At 38.0% G+C, this 22,720-nt stretch overlaps 1 protein-coding gene across 1 annotated transcript in view; it reads left to right on the top strand.

The window, feature by feature from the left end:
- The first annotated feature begins 1,849 nt into the window (after window positions 1-1,849).
- Window positions 1,850-22,720, top strand: part of LOC126425070 (XK-related protein 7-like) — a 38,140-nt gene continuing 17,269 nt past the window's right edge. Inside the window, exons 1-2 of the mRNA XM_050087980.1 lie at window positions 1,850-2,272; window positions 17,965-18,066. Of these exons, the coding sequence (XP_049943937.1) occupies window positions 1,995-2,272; window positions 17,965-18,066 (380 nt within the window). The 5' untranslated portion in view covers window positions 1,850-1,994. The remainder of the gene's footprint in view (window positions 2,273-17,964; window positions 18,067-22,720) is intronic.

Genomic DNA, 22,720 nt, shown 5'->3' with positions numbered 1-22,720 from the left:
CAGTTCAAAACACATCCAGTTGCTGAATCACTTCAAAATTTTATACCATACCTGCTCGGTTTGTTCTTGATGTACACTCGAAATCGAATTCTCACTCTGACTGGACATAAACCTTCATCAACTGTGAGATTTTCGCCAGGATAAAAACTGCTCTTGCTTTTCAGTACAAAGTTATCAAAAAAAGGTCAGATTTTGTGTAAAGGATAATGGTTTGGTTGACTCCTTCGTACGTAATTATCATTGTTATTCACCTGAAACATAAAGTAAATTGACCTAAATCTGTCTCTTTTCGTGATTTTTACAGGTAAAGAGGAATCTGGTATTAGCTCATTGCTCCAATAGTCCGTAACATTAGGTTTGTGCACAAGGCACATGTGAATAGTTACGTATAGCAAAAAACTGATATATCTCAGGTAGTGTCATAGCAGACCAATTGGTCCAAAGCGACCAGGAAGTTATCTTATTGTGCCTCCGCAATTTGGAAATTGTTGCTGCTTCGTAGTGGCTTGATCCTGGCTTTATGTTTTTTATGACACTCGCGTCAATGAAGGCGCTCCTACAGTCGAATTCAGTGCTTTCGGCGTTCTAAGGTGCCAAGACATTACATACTCCTTCAAAGGGCTTTAATTGATGCTGCACATCGTCATTTACCCAGTCAACAACGTTGCTTTGAGACTCCTGCTGTTGTTGTATTCTGCCTTTGCCTCTTTGAATGGGAGCTTCACACTCTTCAAATACATCTGATGGCCCATTTTCATTTTCGGAACACTCGTTATTACCTTCAAAATAAATTACACGAGTCAGTGAAACTGCCGAGGATATAATTGTGATCCCTAAACACAATGACTGACCACTATAATTACCATCTATCTAGGAAGAACTATGTCAGTTTCAGACCCATTATCGTCAATTTCAGATCCAGATTCTTTGAGCAGCCTCAGAATTTCCTCTTCGGCCAAACTGTCCCCCATTTTACAACAAACGTTTGCGATAAGAGAACTGCAGAAGCACATTGCAAGAACGAATGCGCGGAAATTGTTTTGGCGCCTTTTTCGAGTCACATACCGGTGAGAGGAGGCAGGAACGCCATCTATCGGTCATCCGATGTACTACAAGAACGAAAAACTCATCTCCAGACATCACCGCACAGATATACTGCTCAGCAACCTGAAATAAAAATCAAGAAGGTGGCGCGCGGAGGTTATCCGAGCGCCGACTGTTACGGCAATAAATGCGCACTCGTAGTTTCTAATGGGCAGCGACCTGTATGTGTTAATGGTTCACATTATCGGAAGCTTCTGACAAATCTAAATAAATTCTAACGACATATTTATTCAACTCCAAATTTCTTACCATTTCTGTTGCGTAGTCCGAGATGGATGTTTCTGTACTGTACCTTGCTCGAAAACGTGTTGACTGTTATTTATTAGTTTATGTTTTTCTAAATATTTTGTGACTGATTTCCATTACCGCCTCAAGTACTTGTCATTAAACATGCAAATGTTTAATACTGGGGTGCATAATACAGTTTTACAATACTGTATTACTGCACTGAATTAAAGAAGTGAAATAGTACCTAATATTCCGATATTGTTTGATATTATTACTAACAAATACAAACCTGTCGACTCTGCTAAGAAATACATCAATGGTGGAGCGTAATTCGACAAAATACTTTTATGTTATTCAAATCGGCGCAAAATAAAGAATATTATTAAAATGATATACAGTATTCAGATAATATTTCTCTTTCTTGGAACGTATTGCCGGAATTCTACCAGAGTTCTAGCTTTTCGATACGATACTATTTCATGCTCAACAATCGATTACGACATCGGGGTGTAAGCTGTCAAACAGTTTGTACAGGTTGTTGACTTGTGTGCGAAGTTGTCAATTGAAAAGGAGGCTAATACGCGTGATGTAATGTGTAACAAAGAGCTAACAGTAAGCCATAGAAAAGCGATATGTGAGCGAGTACTGTGTAGGGGCTTAAAATGCAGTTTATTAGAAGCGATGCCAGTGAAACAGAAGATGAAAACTGTCGTCCAGCTACGAGACTGGACGATACGGACTATGTTCCAAAAACCAGTCGCATTACATATCGAGACATACTATCACCGATAATTTCAATAATAAGTCACACTGCAGACGTTGCACTCGATGCTAATCTGGCGTATTCTTACTATGCTAGCGCCGAATATGTTTACTTCAAGTTAACACTTCTATTTATACTATTCCCAGCACTCGTAAACACCGTGATTAGCACAAGAATGTAAGTAATATTATTTCAAAATTATGCGTGTTTTTTTAAATGATTAATTATCCCAGGTGTCATGCAATCCTAAACTGATGAACTATATTTGGAAGCTAAATGACAAACAAACGTTTGGGATAGTGGTCTTCACCTTTCACTTGCAATTTGGTCGTAGTTTGTCATTGCTGTTGTTACTCTTTGTCTTCTTGATCATCAGCGTTCTCTTCTGGCCAAGTGCTTCTATCTTAATACTACATCAAAATACTCTGTTAATACATTCCTAACTGTGTCACACAATACTGGGCAAATATTTGTTATCCCCCTCCACATTCTCGTTCATAAACTTAGTATAGTTTCTAATGTGTTTCTTTGTCATTTAATGAAGTGATTACTTTTAATATGAGGATACGTGGGGTCGCCAGAAGCGTCCGATCCCACGCGTCGGCTTTGACCCGTGGCGTAAGGGTGTTGTCGTGTGTGACGTCATGACGGCGCGGAGTTTGGTTTGAGTGTGGCTATCTCCAGTTCTGTTTTTTCTTATTTTATTTACTTTTCTGATCTGTTCGTTCTATCTCGTGAGATTTTTTTTAAAATTTAAAAACGCTTATTACTTATTTTAATTATCTGTTTCCTCCAATTTCTGTTTTAGTTTATTATATTTATCTTTCTGATCTGTTCGTTGTATCCCGTGAGATTTTTTTTTAAAAAAGACAAAAAACACTAATCAGCTACTGAAGCATCTTTATCTTCTATGGGTTGCAGGGGTTACGACCCCTGGGGAGGTGGGTGGATATTCATGCATGGCTGTCTTCACTTACACGTTGTAGCTACGCAAGGCGTCTAAATTTGTTTATATTTAGTTTGCCCCCCACCCAAAACACCCCATTTCCCGCGCTTGTCCCGTTAGTGTCATTAGGCTTCTTGTGAAAAGTGTGTGTGTTTGTTATTGTTTCCGCCATATTTGTGACGTCATGGGTCAAAGCAGACGGGCGGGATCGGACGCTTCCGTATTTCCCATGGTATAAGACGGTGGTGTGAATGGATGGTATCTGGAAGAATCCTAGATTCTAAGTATTTACACAATTTGTACATGAAGTTTAGATGTTTGTTTATTAGCCTTTCAGCATGTTTACCATGCAGTTGGCTTCATCAGTTGAAGTTACATGTGTACTTTTTAGTTAAACGTATGCAGTTAGTAACACATTTACAAACTGATTTTCGTTACATAATTTACAATTTAGTATATATCATTGCATATCTACATAATCCTATCTAAATAAGAACATCATCTGATCCATTCTGCGTATTAACTGCAGAAGTACGCACATTTTTTTACCGTTTCACATTCTGTACATGATGTTTCTACACTTTACATGAACGAAAAAGTATATTTTGATTACACAGCTATGATACTCGTGTTTACGAGTTTTTTCCCCTCATTATTCATGTCCAATGTTTTGCTTTAAAGGTATTCTACTCTGAATAATAATGACGTATTTTTAAGTCATGCTTCTATTACTATCTTAAATTTACTTAGAGTCAGGGTTTTTACTGATTGTGGCAGTTTATTATACATTGTCAGACTTAGGTGTTTGTGGCTATTATGTGTTAGTGTTTGCCTTTGAATGTGGAATGTGTAACCTGCAGTTGTTTCTGGTACTGTGTACATGTACATTCATTCTTGGAGTAAACTTTTTTATTTCTTCTTTGACATATATATTAAGTAGTTATATATATAAAGACATGGGATTGTCATTATATTGATTTGACTGAAATATTTCTTACAGGATTCTTTCTGACCAATCTTTGAATACATCTGACTGCTTTTTTCTGCCATCTGAAAATGCAGTTTGTATGTAGCAGATTTCCCTATAACAGTACCCCATACTGCAGCTGTGACTGAAAGAATGCATAGTAGCTGAGAACCAGTAGTTTTTTGTTGATACAATACCTTACTTTATTTAGTAGAAAAATCACACTTGGCAGTTTACCATTTGGATACTTGATATAATTATCCCATGAATCATTGGTCTAGTATGAACCCAAAAGCACAACACTTTTTGATGAATGAATGAAGAACTAATTAACGAATGAATCACATCAGTTCTTGACAGTAGTTAATGTAATAGAGAACAGTCAGCCTGTAGGAGTGCTGTTGGGTCGTAATTTGTCATTAGAGAATGCTGTTACAATCAAACAATGGAAACTCCAGGTAGGAATATCAACACTGTGGGAAAAGATAGATGAGTCATTCCCCTGTCAAATCAACACACTTTAAATAAAAATTTTACCTCACCCTCTTAGATTTTGCTGAAAGTTGGCATACTCATAGTGGATGTTGAAACTAAGAAAAATACCAAATTTCAATTTTTTACCTCAAACCATTCCTGAAATATGGTCATGTAAACTTTTCAAAAACTGGCCAAAAATGTGTGATCAGACTTTTTTTAAATTGCCCTAGGAGCTGCCCTAATTGAGCTAGAGAACTGGGAAAGGTGTCATTTTGCAGCATTTTTCATGCTCTTTCCAGTGATAGACAAAGAAACATAGATTCTAATTAATAACCTTTTTCAAAATGGTAATTAATATTTTGATTTAATTTTTTTACAAAAAGTACGTAATTGAAAATTTTCAAAATATTTCCATAACTACTTCATACTGTTGTAAATCACATGGCAAAATATAAATCTGGGATGATGATGGGTTCAGTGCTAAAAAAATTATTCCAGACTCTTGTTTTTCACTAACTAAACCTTATGGAATCTGTATTTGTTGTCATATGTGATTTTTTCAGAAAATTATAGTATAGTTCTACAGGATGAAGCTCAGAGTTTCCACTGGACAAGAAAACAGATTACCATTCATCCTTTTGTTATATATTACAAACAGGAAGACAAAATTGAGCATATGAGCTTTGTCATTGTTTCTGATTGCCTGGAGCACACTACAACTGCGATTTACACCTTTCAAAAGAAGCTAATTTCATATCTAACAAATACATTTCAAAATATTCCAAAAAAGATATACTATTATTCTGACGGTTCTGCTGCTCAGTATAAAAATAAGAAAAACTTCCTGAACTTTTGCCTTCATGAGGAAGACTTCAACATAAAAGCTGAGTGGCACTTTTCAGCCACAGCACATGGGAAAGGGCCTTGTGATGGAGTAGGGGGTTCAGTAAAGAGACTTGCATCTCGTGCAAGTGTGCAAAGGCCATACCAAAATCAGATCCAAACCGCACGAGATCTATTTGAGTGGGCAGTAGATAATATCACAAATGTTGATTTTGCATATTCCACTCAAGAAGACTATTCTGCTTCAGAAATATTCTTAAAAAGCCGACTTGAAGAGGCATTGACAATCAAAGGAACACAGCAATTTCACACTTTCATTCCCAACACTACATCAAAATTAATAGTCAAATACTTCTCAGGTGATATGCAGAGTTGGGAGAGAGAAGTAACTACATCACCAGACAAACTGAAGTTACAAGGTGTATCAGGCTATGTCACCACTGTGTATGGCAGAAACTGGCGGCTTGGATACATTTTAGAAAAAAGCGAAGAACTTGATGAAGTGAAAATAACTTTTCTTCATCCATGTGAACCAGCTAAGTCATTCTCTTATCCTGCACATGCAGATGTCCTGTGGGTGTCAGTTGTGGATGCTCTCACAAAAGTGAACCCATTTACTCAGACAGGGAGAACATACATTCTTAATGAAAGTGATTTAAACCAAACCCAGTCAGCTTTATTAAAATGTAATATGTGAAGTTCCAAGACAATTTATTGGGAAACTGCTTTCAAAACTTAATTTTTGTCTCAGGTTAGTGTTAACATATATTTTATAGAAAGTTGTTTCAAAATTATTGTTACTACCTATTGTGTTAAATCTAGCATGTACAGATACCTGTTACTCAAAAAGAACCATTATGTATTTAATTTCTTTAATAGTTCCATTTCAAACATCATGGACCAGAACTATTATGTAAATACTTGTACTTATTCATACTTTATTTCAGTTTGTAGTTAAAGGCTCAATTTCTTGTTTTTGTTGTATCGGTTAATATACTGTTAGTGAAGTTGTATGAAATTAAAATAAGCAATCAACTTAATTATAAAATATGATGATTAGTTTTGGTTTAATAAGGTGATGTTTTGATATTTGTAATACTTTTTTTACTTACCTTTCAGTATATTTTAAAGAAATTCCTGTTTGTTAAGGTCAATTTGGTCAAACTAGGGCCATTAGTGAAAAACAAAAGTCCGGAATAATTTTTTTAACAATGAACCCATCATCATCCCAGATTTGTATTTTGCCATGTGATTTACAACAGTATGAAGTAGTTATGGAAATGTTTTGAAAATTTTCAATTATGTACTTTTTGTTAAAAAAGAAATTAAATCAAAATATTGATTAGTATTTTGAAAAAGGTTATTAATTAGAAGCTATGTTTTGTTGTATATCCCTGGAAAGAGCATGCAAAATGCTGCAAAATGACACCTTTCCCAGTTCTCTAGCTCAATTAGGGCAGCTCCTAGGACAATTTAAAAAAAGTCCGTTCACACATTTTTGGCTGGTTTTTGAAGAGTTTACATAGCCATATTTCAGGAATGGTTTGAGATAAAAAATTGAAATATAAGTATACCAACTTTCAGCAAAATCTAAGAGGGTGAGGTAAAATAGGTGCGTTGATTTGACATGGACTGACTCAGATTGCTACTTACCGTGAAGAAATTAGACAGTGGCTTGTTGCTTTGTGCTTTTCGTTTTGCAGGAGTCTACAGCTGTCTAATACAATCGACACACATAGCATTATCATTGCCACCGATAACACACAATTTCATTTTGGTGATGCAGAGTATGCTTGATCCAACAATTAGAGTGGGGATATGACATGTTTGCCATAAAATTTAACTCTTTTTTTACTTGAGATGGCTTTTGCATGTGATTAACATCTATTCTTTTACAGTGCGCCTGCCTCCCTCCCGACACACACACACACACACACACACACACACACACACACACACACACACACACACACCACTCTCTCTCTCTCTCTCTCTCTCTCTCCCCTATTAAATGTTAGGTGCTATCTTTGATGAAATTATGCCATTGTTGTAGGTTCAGGATTCATGTCTTTTTATTATGATCAGTTGTGTTTCCATATTGGATATTGTCACCCCTTTTTTTATTATCCTTTTAAGCATAAAACATGTTGTATTATGGACCAACGAGAACTTGCGTGCTACTTCAGTTTGTGTTTTGCATTCAGAGAACATTTCCAAAGTCTAAATTTTGCTTGTGCCCCATAAGAGTTGTTTGGAAACTTATGGCAAAGAAAGAAGAAAATTACCAACAGAAAGGTGTTTATTTTTTTACATTTATTTTTTTGTTTTGTAGACATCAAATTGGTGAATGTTGCAAACTTGAAATGTAAGAGTAATTAAACTTGGAAAATGTGCTTCTTGTACCAAAGGAAAATGCAAATGAGGTAACTAATAAATTAAGAGTCAAAATTGCTGACCAGCACTCAGGAGCACTGCCAACAGACAGATGTAGAAGGAAAAACACTATGTATGAGCCTCCGTATTAGCCCTAATTTCCCCTATTTCCTCTTTGTGGTCCTTTGGCGAAATGTAAATTGGCAGCAGTAGAATCATTCTGTATTGAATAGGATTGGGGAGAAGAGGAGTTTGTGGCACAACTTGACAAGACGAAGGGATCGGTTGGTAGGACGTGTTCTGAGGCATCAAGGGATCACCAATTTAGTATTGGAGGGCAGCGTGGAGGGTAAAAATCGTAGAGGGAGACCAAGAGATGAAAACACCAAGCAGATTCAGAAGGGTGTAGGTTGCAGTAGGTACTGGCAGATGAAGAAGCTTGCGCAGGATAGAGTAGCATGGAGAGCTGCATCAAACCAGTCTCAGAACTGAAGACCACAACAACAACAACAACAGAATCATTCTGCAGCCAGCTTCAAATGCTGGCTCTCCAAATTTTCTCAATAACGTTCCTCAAAATGAACCTTGCCTTCCTTCCAGGGATTCCAATTTGAGTTCCCAGTGAATCTCTTCCCTGTGAATTGCTGCAGTATCTGCCTTTAATCTGATCTGGTGGGGATCCAAAACACTCGAGTATTACTCAATAATGTGTTGCATTGGTGTTCTACACATGCTCTCCTTTACATATGACCCACACATTCCTAAAATTCTCCCAATAAAACAAAGTTGACCATTCTCCTTCCCTGCCAAAGTCCTCATGTGCTCTTCTCATTTCATATTGCTCTGCAGTGTTAATCAACATAGTCGTGTCAAACAGCACATTACTAGCACTGTATTTGAACAGTACAGGATTGTTTTTTATACTTATCCTCATTAGTGTACGTTTTTCTGCATTTGGAGCTAGCTGCCATTCATCACACTAACTGGAAATTTTGTCTAAGTCACTCATTGAAGACACCTTCCCAGACACCACAGCATCATCAGCAAACAGTCACAGATTGCTGCCCACCCTGTCCGCCACATTATAAGTCTGTAGGGAATAAAGCAGTCCTATCACACTTCCTAGGGAGCACTCCTAATGATACCTTTGTGAATGAACACTCACTGTCAAGGACAACATATTGCTTTCTATTGCTTCAGAAATCTTTAAGCCACTCACACATTTGGGAACCTACTCCATGTTCTCATACTTTATGCAAGGGGAACCATGTTAAATGCTGTTCAGAAAATAATAGTTCATTCGTCGAGGATAACCTAGGAGAAGGTTAAAAAGGAGTTGCAGTCACTCAGACTGCACAGTGATAGTGAGCCACTGGTAGTGACACTTAGATCTGTCACTTTTCATTTTCCACTTTGTTGAAAGTAGATATTTTCTTTTTGAAAGGAAATCTTTTCACCTATAACTTTGAAGGGTATAAGCACAATGTGACTTCCTTTTGGTGTATTTATACGCACTATGGACCTGTGTTACAAGAAATTTATAGTTATATTTTGTTCTGGTGTTGTAATTGTGTAAACTACTATATTTACTGGCTTGTTCCTCATGTGTTAATAAGAGACATGAGTAGTGTTATTGTACAAATACAAGCCACTATTTTGGAATTATTTATTTTATTGTTACTTTCATGAAGTTCAAAGTTGCTGCAGTGAACTCTTGTAGCTCCCACATCTTTTTGGATTATTTTTCAACATTGCTTTTGTCTCAAGCCTGAAATTTGCTTTTTGATTGTCATTTTCTAACTGTGCTACCTGTTTATACTGTTTAAAACAATGAAAACATGTTTTGTGGTTTGCTTTGAGCATTCATAGAATCTCCTCTTATTCTGGGATTGTATTTTAATTCCTGATATTATCACTAATTTGAATTTTGTATAGAATTTTTACTGATTTTTGTTTTGGAAAAACTATAAAAAATAACAGGTTTGTATGTGGCCTTAAATTTATTGGAATATTTGTGTGTGATATTTGAAATGTAAACATCAGCCCCATTTCCTCTTCTCGGGGGCGGGGGGGTGTTCAACATTTTCATCACTGAACTTACATACATTAGCTCTGATTTTTGTGGTTTCATGTAATAGCCATTTTAGAATCTGCGAATGGTGATCACTAAAACCAATGTTGCCTTTTGTCTTGTAGGCCTGTTGGGCCGACCCAAGCATCCGATCCCACCCGTCAGCTTTGACCCGTGATGTAAAGGCTGTTGTGATGTGTGACGTCATGATGGTGCGGAGTTTGGTTTGTGAGTGTGGCATGTTTGTAGGTCGTTGCGTTGCCATTCGTGGTGTCCTCTGATGGTGTGTTTAGGGGTTTCGTGTTGTCTGGTGTATTGGATTCATTTTGATGTTACTGCTTCTTCTGGCTGGTTCTCGTTTTGGCTGTGTGTGTAGCGGAATTGGTTTCAGCGAGTTAACGATTTATTGTTTTTGTGTGAAAGTTATTGTCGCACTGTTCGCTGTTTTGTGTTAATTTGAGTAAATTAATTTGTTGTTGCTCTTGTTAGGTATGAATAGGACCGATAAAATTAATAGTGTGCGATTACATACTATGATGGGCGCGACTCTGTTGGAGTTGATAAAATTTCTACAGCTGTTTTGGTTGATTGCAGAGGTGGTTAAGTGGGCTGTTTGTTGGCATGAAATGACATTGGCAAAAGTTCCGGTGTCTCGGACCAGGGACGCTTATATGTGGCGGTGCCATAGGGATAACCTATGGCGCTCCATACGTCGCATTTCCTGATTCGAGAAGTTTAGGTTAGGCTTGCGCGAGATTGTGTTATTGACATATTACTTTTGTTATAGATACTCTCAAAGTTTTTGCGCACGTGAGTGAGAGGAGTGTGCTTGACTGATTTTCTTATTGTCATGAAGTATGTTCTGAGTTTATTAAGTACAGGGGTAAGTTGAGTGGGCCTGGGGTTGTGTTGGAAGTGGACGAGTTGCAGTTTGGGAAAAGGCAGTATGGGAGGGGTAAGTCAGTGGTTGGTCTCCGGTTGTGTGGGGCGGTGGGCTATTGTACCGGGGAGTGGGTGTTCGTGATGTGTTTTTTAGGGTTGTGTAGGGGCGGTCTAAGGTGGAATTAGTGGGGTTAATTGAGAAGTTTATAGAACTGGGTTCCACTGTAGTTTCCGATGCTTTTTCTTCTTATAGGGGGTTGGGTGAGAGGGGGTACTATCATTAAGTTGTGAATCATAGTTTAGAGTTTAAAAATTATAAGATGGGGGCTTGTACAAATACTATAGAGGGAATGTGGGGGGCCGTTAAGTTAGTTCTTGGGAGTGTGAAGAGGCGCTCTTCTAACCTTTAGTCTCATTTAGATGAGTACTGTTGGCGGAATAGCGTCCCTGAGGGCTATTGTTTTTTTCAGTGTTTTTTAATTGCTATTAGTAAGATTTACAGGCTGAAGGTGGTTGGTTAGGGTGGTTTGGGTGGCTGCAGCTCGGCGGATGGGGGGGGGGGGGTTTAATTGTTGGTACTGTTTGTGGGGGGGGGGTGTGTGTGTTGGTTTGTGATTTAGTTGTGTAGGATCTATTTTGTTGCAGTTTTTGTTGGGTTGTAGTGTGTGATTGAGATTTTTTTATTTTGCATTTGTTTTTTGTTTATGGGTATTTTATTTTGGGGTGAGGGGAGAGGTTGAGTTGGGGGTAGGGTGTGGGTGGGTTGGGTCTTTCTTTTGGTTGTGCATTTTTCCATTGGTTTGTGTGCATGTGCGTGCGCCAGTGTGTGTACTGTGTGATTGTGGTAGCCGACCTAGGTTATGGCGCCAGAACTTTGTTGTGGTAAGTTTCTGTTTTTCTTGTTTTTAGTGTATTTGTTGTGTGTTGGGGTCAGGGGAAGTGTTAGTCCGATGTGTGGTCGTGGCTGTGTTCTGGTATCAGGAGTTGCTGTTGAGCTGTATAGGTCAAGGGAAGTGTTCAATTCCAGTTTGTGGGATCGGGAGCTGCTGTAGAGCTATATAGGCCAAGGGAAGTGTCCGATTGCAGAGGATATTGTTTTTAGTGGAATTTAGGGAGTTTTGTGTTGCCGGTTTTTTCGTCTTGTGTGGTTTGGTATGGTGGTGTGTGTCTGAATTTGGTTATATTTACTTTGTCCCCACCCAAAAACCCCCAATTTCCCATGCTTGTCCCGTTAGTTTCATTAGGTTTTTTGTGGAATGTGTGTGTGTGTGTGTGTGTGTGTGTGTGTGTGTGTGTGTGTGTGTGTGTGTGTGTGTGTGTGTGTGTGTCGATTTTTCAATGTATTTTTGTCTTTGTTGTCATGTTTACATAATGACGTCATAGATGCCATATTGGAGTCATAGTGTATGTGTCGTTTCTGCCATATTTGTGACGTCGTGACTCAAAGCAGACGGGTGGAATCGGACCCGTCTGTATTTCCGGCCTGTTTGTCTGTATTTATAAAAATCTAGTAAATAGTTTTTGTAGAAGTACTGTTTATTTGAGCTGTGTCAGCTATGGTTAGTTTTGTACTAGGGGATATCAGTATATATTTGATTTCATTTAAATTTATTGGCCTTGAGGAAATCAACATTAAAGGCTCCATGTGTGAGACAGTATTTTACTTGCCGGTGTACATATTTTCTAAACGAATTATTCCATGTGACCATGTCAACATTTTTGACACCGTGTGGCAAATATATGGATAATTATATCTTGATGTGGCAGCTCTGCTGTTAAGAGTTCTATGTCTCTTTCATTGAACAAGCTCTCAGATTTGGCTATGTTGCTGAATTTTATATTTTACCAATATGCAACTGCCACCATTCCTGAGTATTTCTCTGCAAAACATGTTCTCCAATTAGAACTGAGGGAGTTGTCATTTCTGACAAGCCTTTATTCAGTCAGTGCTCATTCACTTTATTACCATAAAGTTTGTGGTAATAGAAAATAGTGGTTGAATGCAAGGAGTGTAAGGTGTAAACTGCTCACTTGTTCCTATAATGTTTGTAATCTAACTTTTGAAGTAGGTTTTCTTAGGTTCATTGTATGGTTCTTTAAAAATCTGTGAAGTAGTTCTTCAGATGTACAATGCATTCAGTTAACACTATCACTTTTAATCTACTCTTCAAGGCTATAATTAAACTATGTTGACTTACTTTGCATATTGTTGTCTTATAGACTTATCTTTTGGGCCATTGCTTCTAAAGTAAGTATAGCATTTGTTCAGCACAAGTAAGTAGTAAGAATATTGTGTAAAGTAGGTAGCTGTAAATATTGTAGAAGTGTTTCTTGAGGATTTTAGAATTCTTACACACACACACACTTTCCAGTGCATTTACTGCTTAAAAGTTTTTGCTGTTGGTAATAAAGGATCAACCAAGAGTCGTGATTCCACTTTTTGCTTCGACCCATGATGTAACTATGTTCTTTTGTGTGACATTACAGTGGCTCAGTGTTCTTGAGTCACATCATATCTGTAGATGGTGTGTTGTAGTATTTGGTGGCACTCTCTTGCGTTAGATGTCTATGTTACAAAGTTGTGCTTTAGGTATGTTAGTGAGTCATTTGAGATTTGTGAACTGAATGTATCAGGTTGTTACAAAGAGTTTATGCTAGTTTCCTATTGACTTCTCAACTTTATGTATTATCACTGATGGACTGTTTATGTTCGGAATTACTACTGCTTCGTGTTTAATATGCTTGGAGATTTAATATTATATTTCCTTATTTGTTAGCCATAGATATGATGGAAATTTACAAGTAGGTCTCTGCTCATTGCAATGGGCGAAGAATGTTAGCTATTAAGACGAAGTCCCCATAGTTATTTGGACTGATTGCAGATGACTTTTGAGTGTGCTGCTCTTAGTACTGTGGGTTTTGTTGTAGCTGCCATATAGGCCAAGTGAAATTTGCAGTATTGAGTTTTGGAGTAGTGTGCTGGTCCGTGGTATCGAGGGCCTCGTATGAGCTGTGTAGGGTGTTCTAGGAGGAACAGTTAATATGCAGCGATATGACAGGAATGATCATTCAAAGTTAAAAAGTCTAATAAACATAGGCTCTAAAAAGTACACCTTTGAGAATTCCATGTTCTTCATTTTTGGGTTAATATATGTTTTGGGTTAGTGTCATTATTCTTATAGGCTTATATTTACTTAGTTTCTGCACAAAACTGCTACTTCCCTTAGCTGTCTTGTTAGTTTCATTTTATTGTAGGAGTTAAATAATGTTATTTATGTTTGTTTGCAGATGTAATGAATGACATCATGGTCACCATATTGTACCACATGGGTATAATAAAGTGCGCCTACTCATAGAAGCCCAGTGTGGGCTGTAAGTATTGTATGACAGTGGAACCTGGTAGTTATGCTAAGGGATTAATGCAGAACTGATCTACATTCGAAGAAAAATTAGTTCCAATTTTGGCCACCAGATGCAGATCTGGCACTGTCAATGCAAGAAAGACATTTACGAGGTGTACAAGAAAAGTAATGAGACTGAAAACAGTGCGAGCAATCTGGAAATGCTATGTTGTTCTAGTTGTGTAGATCTGTGTATTCATCCTTTCCAGATGCTCAATCTAAGTTTCAGCTCCATTTAGCCATCACGTTATGTTTGAGAGCGCCATCAGTGAAATTGTTTTTTGTTTTGTTTCACGATAATGGAAAATCGGAATTTTAGAGCAATGTGATGCCATCAAGTTTTGTGTGTTAAACTTGGGTAATCTACAAGTTTGACCTATGAAAAGTTGAGACAGACCTATGGGAAACATTCTGTGCCAAGAGCACAAGTTTTTCACTGGCACAACTGATTTTTGGAAGGCTGAGAACACGTTGAAGATGAACTTTCCTCAGGGAGACATTCAACTTCAAAAATTGGTGAAATCATCAAACATGTGTTTGTTCTTGTGAGATCAGACAGACGTTTAACAATAAGAATGGTGGGTGATGTGTTAAAACTTACACTTTCATCGTACATCAAATTTTGACTGAAGTTTTGCACATGCAAAAGGTTTGTGCCAAAATGGTCCCCCCTCCCCCCCCTCCCCCAAAAAAAACCTCACAAATGAACAGAAAGACAATCAAAGAAATATATGCATTGATCTCCTGAGAGGATTTCCTATGACCATGATTGGTTCAGTCATGTGATGACAGGTGATGAATCCTGGATTTTTTGAGTATGATCCTGAGACAGTGGCAATGTGAGAAGTGGCATGCAGAGATATCTCCTCAACTGGAAAAAGTTCAAGTGAGCAAATCGAAGATTTAAACAATGCCGATTTGCTTTTTAGCTGTAGGGGTATCGTGCATAAGGCATTTGTTCCATCTGTCAACCAAGTGTTTTACAAAGACATCCTTCAATGGCTCAGGAAATGGATGAACAGAGTGAAACCTGACATTACAGGCAAGTGGGTGGTACATCTTGATAATGCTCCATGTCACACGGCCACTTGCATTACAGAAGTTTTGATCTCTGAAGGCTTTCCTGTTGTTTCACAGCCCCCCCCCCCCCCCTCCCCCTTTTCATCAGATCTTAGTCCTTGTGAAATTTTTCTTTTCTCAAAATTTAAAAAGTCTTAAAAGCACATCATTTTGGGACTCTGGAGACTATTCAAAAGAATGTGAACGATGTGTTAAAGTCCTTACCAATAGAAACATTTCAGTGCTGCTACCAAGACTGGGAATAATATCTACCAAGTTTTGCTTGCCATAACGTGATGGCTAAATGGTGTATAGCTGCCAAAGGGAACTGCTTTAAAGGGAACAGGATTGTTGTTTACAAATAAAAACTTTGGAAAATAAAAAGTTAATCTCATTGCTTGATTTTCATTCACCTCATAGAAATGTTTTCATATGTAATGGGTTAGGGACGGGACATGGGCAGAACAGGTCAAACAAGTGAGATAGTCATAATGTTGGTATTATTAACTGCTGCTTACACAGTTTGTTCAAAATAGCACCGGAGACGTTGGCGAGATGCTGTGCAGTGCCAGATTTGCACCTTGTGGCGAAAATTGAAACTAATTTTTTTTCCAGCATAAATCAGTTCCGCATTCACACATTATAATATCTACCAAGTTTTTCTTGCCATATGATACAGTCCACACTGGGCCTCTGTGAGTAACTGAACAGTAATTGTAACCACAAGGGGTGGGCTTGAAATAGGGCTACCCACAATCTTGAAGATGTCACAGGCCACAGTATACAGTTGATATTGCAACTTTAAGCTTTGATGTAGTAGAAACTGTTTCAACTGAACTGCGATGTACACAGTCCCAATACAACACATAAAAGTGATTTTCATGTAGACTGACTCCTTGTCTAGTTTTCATGATTGTATTACGCTCTCTGGTGGTTTGATATTCGACAAGTTCACACCTAACACACAGCAAGAAACTGGGAATCCCTACCAATTCGAAAGGACAGTGCTTTGTGTTGATGAAGGATATGTCTATGCCGGGAGTGCCAAAGGTGGCGGACTGTGTGAAACCTTAATGGCAGACATTTCACAGTTCGTACAGAAATTTAATAGTAGCCAGATCAATCATGATAACTCAAAAAGAAACATGTACATTACCATTATTTGCACGATGATTCTGATGGTGTAATCAGATTTTCAATATCTTTATTAGTTTAAAGTTTAGTATCTGACAGTAAATTATACGAGTAACACCCAGCAATGAATTTCCAAAATATAAACGCTTGATCCGATTTTGTCTATTGCCATGTCTTTAAAAAGCTATTAGTGTAAACCTAAATTGGACTGAATTACAGGCATGTAACTTAAATAGTACATGAGTTATTGGAGGTCAAAGTGGCCGATTACTATCGATTGCGTCAGGCCATAAGTGAAACTTCCTGGCAGATAAAAATTGTGTGCCCGACTGAGACTTGAACTCGGGACCTTTGCCTTTCGCGGGCAAGTGCTCAGTCAGCGCACACTCCGCTGCAGAGTGAAAATCTCATTCAGGCCATAAGTACTCCACAATTACATGGAAAAAATAGTAGTAGCATGCTTATAAGTACGAGGGTTATTCCAAAAGTAAGGTCCGATCGGTCGCGAAATGGAAACGACTATGAAAATCCGATAAAGCTTTGCACAGATGTGTTGGGTAGTGTCTCTAGTATAACCGCAGTTAGCATCACGTCGCTCTTCTCATTTCTGAGCTCGCAGTGAGTGCGTAAAGATGTCTAGAAAATAGTGTCTGCCGCCAAGTACGAGGGCCTGGTGAGAAATTTCGCCTGAAGCTATGCAGCCAACATTACATAACTGTCGTGCTGTTTCGTCTTCACGACAATTCTCAGCCGCATTCTGCAGGGGCAATGAAGATGCTCCTGCATCGTTTTCAAATGGAAATGTTAGATTACCCACAATACAGTCCGCAATTGTCTCCCCCTGAGTTTCATCTCTGGTCACATGAACCGCTGTCTTTGAAGACAACATTTTGACACAGACAACGAGGTGTAGGCCAGCGTGGAGAATTGGCGGAAAGCACTGGCGGCTGCCTTCTATGATGAGGCTATTGAAAAGTTGGTACAACACTATGACAAAAGTCTAAGTCAGAACGGCGACTACGTAGAGAAGTAGCTGAAAGGTGTAGCTAATTGTTACAAGTAAAACATTTCTGATGTTCACTGTGGTTTCAATTTGGCAATCAATCGGACCTTACTTTTGGAATAACCCTCGTATATTGAAAGAAAGTGCTGGCAGGTCGATAGACACACAAACATACACACACAATTCAAGCTTTCGCAACAAACTGTTGCCTCATCAGGAAAGAGGGAAGGAGAGGGAAAGACGAAAGGATGTGGGTTTTAAGGGAGAGGGTAAGGAGTCATTCCAATCCCGGGAGCGGAAAGACTTACGGGTATACACTCGCGCGCACACACACACACACACACACACACACACACACACACACACACACACACACACAGTAAACACTACGAAATGTTCGGAAAACATCCCATGCAATCAACCCTGGTGTTTTCAGCAGCATGTTTGGGGGTTCTGTAGGTTGCTAGTAGTTTCCTTCATGACCAAAGATGTCGTGACTGGGACACCAAGCATGCATTGATTTTATGTAATTGCCAAGATCTTTATGTCTGGCCCTCTCATTCCAGGCCATTTTCTGACTGTGTGTAATTGGAGCAGCGATATATGTGCGGAAAGTGCTATGTTTAATTTATTTGGTCACTGTTCTGTTGTTGGTTAATTAAGATGTAAATCTAAGATTATTTCAGTCAGCTAAATACTTTTGATGCTCACAGGTATGTTGCGGATGAAGATAACATGACACTTACTAAGATAGCCACGAAGAGATGGCTACTTCGAATGTTTGTGCTATTTTTCCAGATTGCACCAATTTTAAGGCAAGTTTTATATTAAATAGTAGCATTTTATCTAAAATGTAGTACTTTTCATTATGTAATTCATATGATAGCTTAGCACCAGTGCAAAACTATTGTTTGACATAGTGGGTGTATGTAACACTTGTCTACTGGATATTCTCACAAATCTTGATTCTAACATCATTTTTCAGGGTGTAGCAAAAAGATCTGAGAGTTTTTGATTTATAATGACTCAAGTACTATGCATTTGAATTGTTATGTAGTTATACATTGTTGTCATTGTGGTGCCATTTTCGTAGCCATGAATCTGTGTTTGTGTAAGCACAGTGCATGTGTAGTGGGATTAATTTTTTTAAAAGTAGTGATCCTTGCATAACAACTTGCAGCTCGGTGTTAATTCCACTGGAACTTGTGATATAGGCTGGAAGATTTCCAGTCAGTAACACAATTAGTTATTATGACTGCAAATTTCAAGAGAAATGAGTTCAGCTTTAAAATGAAACTCAGCAGGGCTTCCCCTATTTGTAGAAGACAGTAAGCCATTATGGGTACATATTGCACGCAAGGGGCACATGCTTAACATTTTGGTGTGGAAGTATTTTCACACAGTAAAAGGAGGACAGTGCTAAATAAACAGACCGATTTCAGTAGTAATTGTTTCTTAGATGTCTTTAATGACTTGATGTGGATATCTGACTGCTCCATCAGTCCCCTTCCCCTCTCTCCTACTGTATTTGGGCTTTTACAACTTTTAGAGAAGCTGTATTATCCGTTTGTTTGCCCATAACTTTATCATTGATGCTGACTACTAAGTACAAGTTTTCCTCTTAGATCTTATCAAGATTGCTACAGAAACCAAGAAGATGGCTAGTTCTTCACAATTATTATAAAAACAAAACCAACAACAGAGTGTAATGATGAAGAAGAGGTTATTCTACTGTCTAATTTCATTTTACAGTTGTTTCATAAATTTCTCTTCAAAGGTTTAATCACCTTATACCAACATCTGGAGGGGTAAAACCTGTTCTTTCTATGTCAAGTGTGCCAATAAGGATATCGGGGTCTTAAAACTGTTTCATATTTGTTAACTGTACCAAAAAGGAAGTTTGTAACATTATAAAGAGGCAGAGTGGCTGATCAGTGACATAGCTTCAGGTGGTGAAATTCCAAGTACTACATATTGTTAGGATGAGGAAAACAGTTTTTTATGAATTTTAAATGTTTCTATCAGTAGTACTTCAAATTTCACCTAAATATGGACTAACAATATCATTTCTCAATTTTGATTTAGACAATTAAGTGATATGTAGAATTAAAAAGTAAGTTAGTGTGAGCTTTTCTTAACTTGGTAAAGTCACCAAACTGCAGATGCAAGTACAATCAGTCTTTTACATATGCTTTAAAAAATAAATCTCCAAAGTATTAGGTCAGGTGACAATGGAGGCCACTGGAAAAGAAGCCTTGTCATCTCCCTTCTGGCCACCACAGCATTCTGAAAGGTTACCATTTGGCCTTAATTGCTTTGATCAACATTTTAATTTCTCATCCAGTGGATGAATCAGTAGGCATTTAGATCAGTTACAAATAATCAAATAACACTGTCAGTATTTTAAGTTTAAGTTAATGCCTATTTATTGTTTGCTCAACACTTTAATATTATCAGCTTGCCAGTTAGAAGTACATTGGCACTTCTTCTGCATTGCCATGTACGGCAGTCAGCTACACTAGCAACCTCTTGAACACCCGCCTTTAGAGTCTGGACGTGTCTCCATGTGATTACTACATGTTTGGTCCACAGAGGAAGGAATTAGGAGGGGGTCGTTTCAAAGATGACACTGCAATCAAACAGTAGACGCATTATTGGGGCAGCCAGTTACTTTCTTCTGTGAAGGAAAATTTTTCTGTCTGATGGAAAAAGGTACATTTACTACAAGAAACTGTGTAGAAAAGTAAGGCACTCCAGTTGTGTTGATATGTTACAGTATTCCAGTTTATATGTGAATGCCCCTTGTATATGTTTATCCTTTGTAACATGAAAGACTTCTGTTTGGAAACTTTCAAACAGTGGTGATTGTAAATTATTTCAAAGTGTGCACACAGGTGCATTGAAAAGTTGGTTCTTTCATTCTCATGTTGAATTTTGTTGTGTATCACATCTGTGATACACATTAAACAATTAATATCTTTGTATTCATTTTGAACAATTCAGTATTTCATGCTATGAGCTTGAGATGTCTATCTCATTTTAAGTTTCTTCCTCTATTTTATTAGTGTTTTGTAATGTACTTTTGCAAGTGTCTGAGATTATTGAACATACCAATACCGTTTGTCTGCTACGATCTGTGACATCATCAAAATGGTGGATGGAAACCGCTCATTTAAATATAGTATGCTTTAAATATATGCCACAAGAAGATTCATAAGTACACTTGAGTCATCACATTATTGATTCTACCTACTGAGAGCCATACTTCCACATTTGATCCTGATGTTACACTTCAGTCTGTCACCCAACAGTGTTCCCAGGCTCTGAGCATTGGAAGATTAGGGAAGGAGTGGGAGCAAGTCATGCTAATTGCATTTTCAATGACGATACAGTTTAGAAATCTCATGACAAGAGCCGCAGGGTATGCTATCTACTAGTCAATAAACACAGCTTTTTAGTAGGTTCACCATGCTACACTGCTCTCTCAAAACATGCAGATGATGCTCTCAGTGGAGAACTTATGACATTACACGAGTCATACTTGATAAATGAGCAGTAATGCACTAGCATTGTAAAAACAGTGGGACCATTGTAGACATGAAAAGGTTCAGCATGAGGATCATAAAATTTGGTGTGTCATTGGGCTTGATAGTTGGACCTTTTCTTTTTGTAAGATACTGGGTGTCCCTCTCAAAAAAAAGCCCCACAAACTTTTGTTTAAGTTACAGTTAATGAGGCTTTGCATAAAAATCAGGAAATGAAATGAACTTGTAATACTGTTCATGGAGAAATTGAGGTGAATAACACAAGGTGCTGGAAGTGACTGCACTCGACTTGCAAACACAGTTGAACACGATGCTACAGACTTGAATGTTGGGGACCAATGACCGTAGCAGTCTGGTCCCTACAATCCCACAAACCAACCAACCAACCAACCAACTTGAATGTTGCGGTCAAGCCTCTGGTGTCACTGCCTGGATTTCACGCATAATGCATTCTTGTAAATCTTCCAAGTTGTATGGTTTGTTACTGTAGATTTTGCCTTTTATTCCACCCAAGAGGAAAAAGTCAGGTGGTGTTAAATCAGATGACCTTTGGGGGCCAGAGTCTTTCCAAAATCACTCTGCTGGGAAAAATGATTAAACTTGTAAAAATGATTAAACCTCAGCCACGGTCACTTGAAATATGTGGCATGTAGCACCTTTCTGTTGGTACCATCCAAGGGTAAGTTCTTAAGTGTCTAACTGGTTCACAAATTACCGAAACATTTCGATGTAAACTGCAGTTGTCACAGTAGACTCAAAAAAAATTGGTCCACAACACTGTGATATTGCACAGAACACACCAATCTTTTGTGAATGCAGGTGTTATTTGACCCGTGCATGTGCATTTTCATTACACCACGAACATGTATTCTGAGAGTGTACATAACCAGAGAGGTGGAACCATGCCTCATCACTGAACAATGTGTCCTGCAATATTCATGGCCTCTGAGCCACAAATTTCTGAAACCAATGGCAGCTCTGTGATATGTGCTCCACAACATTCCACATTCCTGAGATAAACATCAAACAAATGTGCAGGAAAGACCAATAATCATTGTTCCATGTCAGCCACTTTCTTCCATTAATGGCGGTCACATCCTGCTGTGTAGATTCAAAACACTGTTCCACTGCTCTTCATCTTGCAGCATTTAAATGGTATATACTGGTTACCAAACCATTCAACAAACATTCACTGACATGTCTTAATGAAATGAGTAATCCAATATTGTTTCACAAGAAATACGCGCTCTATGACAGAATAGCGATACATTATCACTAAACAGTGAATTCTGAACTCCAGCAACAGCGACATGCAGAAACACACTATTGCGTCGAATGATGTTGCAGAGTGCAGTGTTCCCTTGTCAAAAGTCACAAATTACACAGAGCAATTTCAACGGAATTGCTAAATGTTTGTGGGGCCTCTTTTGAGAGAGACACCTTGTATTGTGTAAATGATCTTCCAAGTACCCAAGTTATGAACCAGTCATTATCACATATGTTATTGTACATCTGGTCTTTACTGCAAAAAAAGATCCAGGTAATTTTCATAAGAAAGTTCAAAAGTTGATGGAGAAAACACAAAATCACACTGAAAATGAAAATTTAATGGTTAACCTCTCATAAACCCAGTGTAATTGTACTTTCAGCATGGTGGATCAAATGAACAGAATATGATGAATAGAGTCTACTGGACAGCAGAAGCCCTGTTGGTAAATCTTTGATGCATATAGAAACCTCAAGTTTATCATATATGTAATCAGGTAACATATAGTCAATATGCTTTATGGGAGTAACCTCATATCTAAATTCAGAAATATTAAGGATCACATGAACACTCTTAATCACAGGAGCCATTTACTAAAACTCATCACCCAGTGCGCTCAAAATGTTAGAGGACAAAAAGTTGAAGTGAAAACCAAGA

This window comes from Schistocerca serialis, chromosome 10, assembly GCF_023864345.2.
Source record: "Schistocerca serialis cubense isolate TAMUIC-IGC-003099 chromosome 10, iqSchSeri2.2, whole genome shotgun sequence".
NCBI lineage: Eukaryota > Metazoa > Arthropoda > Insecta > Orthoptera > Acrididae > Schistocerca > Schistocerca serialis.
This window is presented reverse-complemented; position numbering and strand designations above follow the sequence as displayed.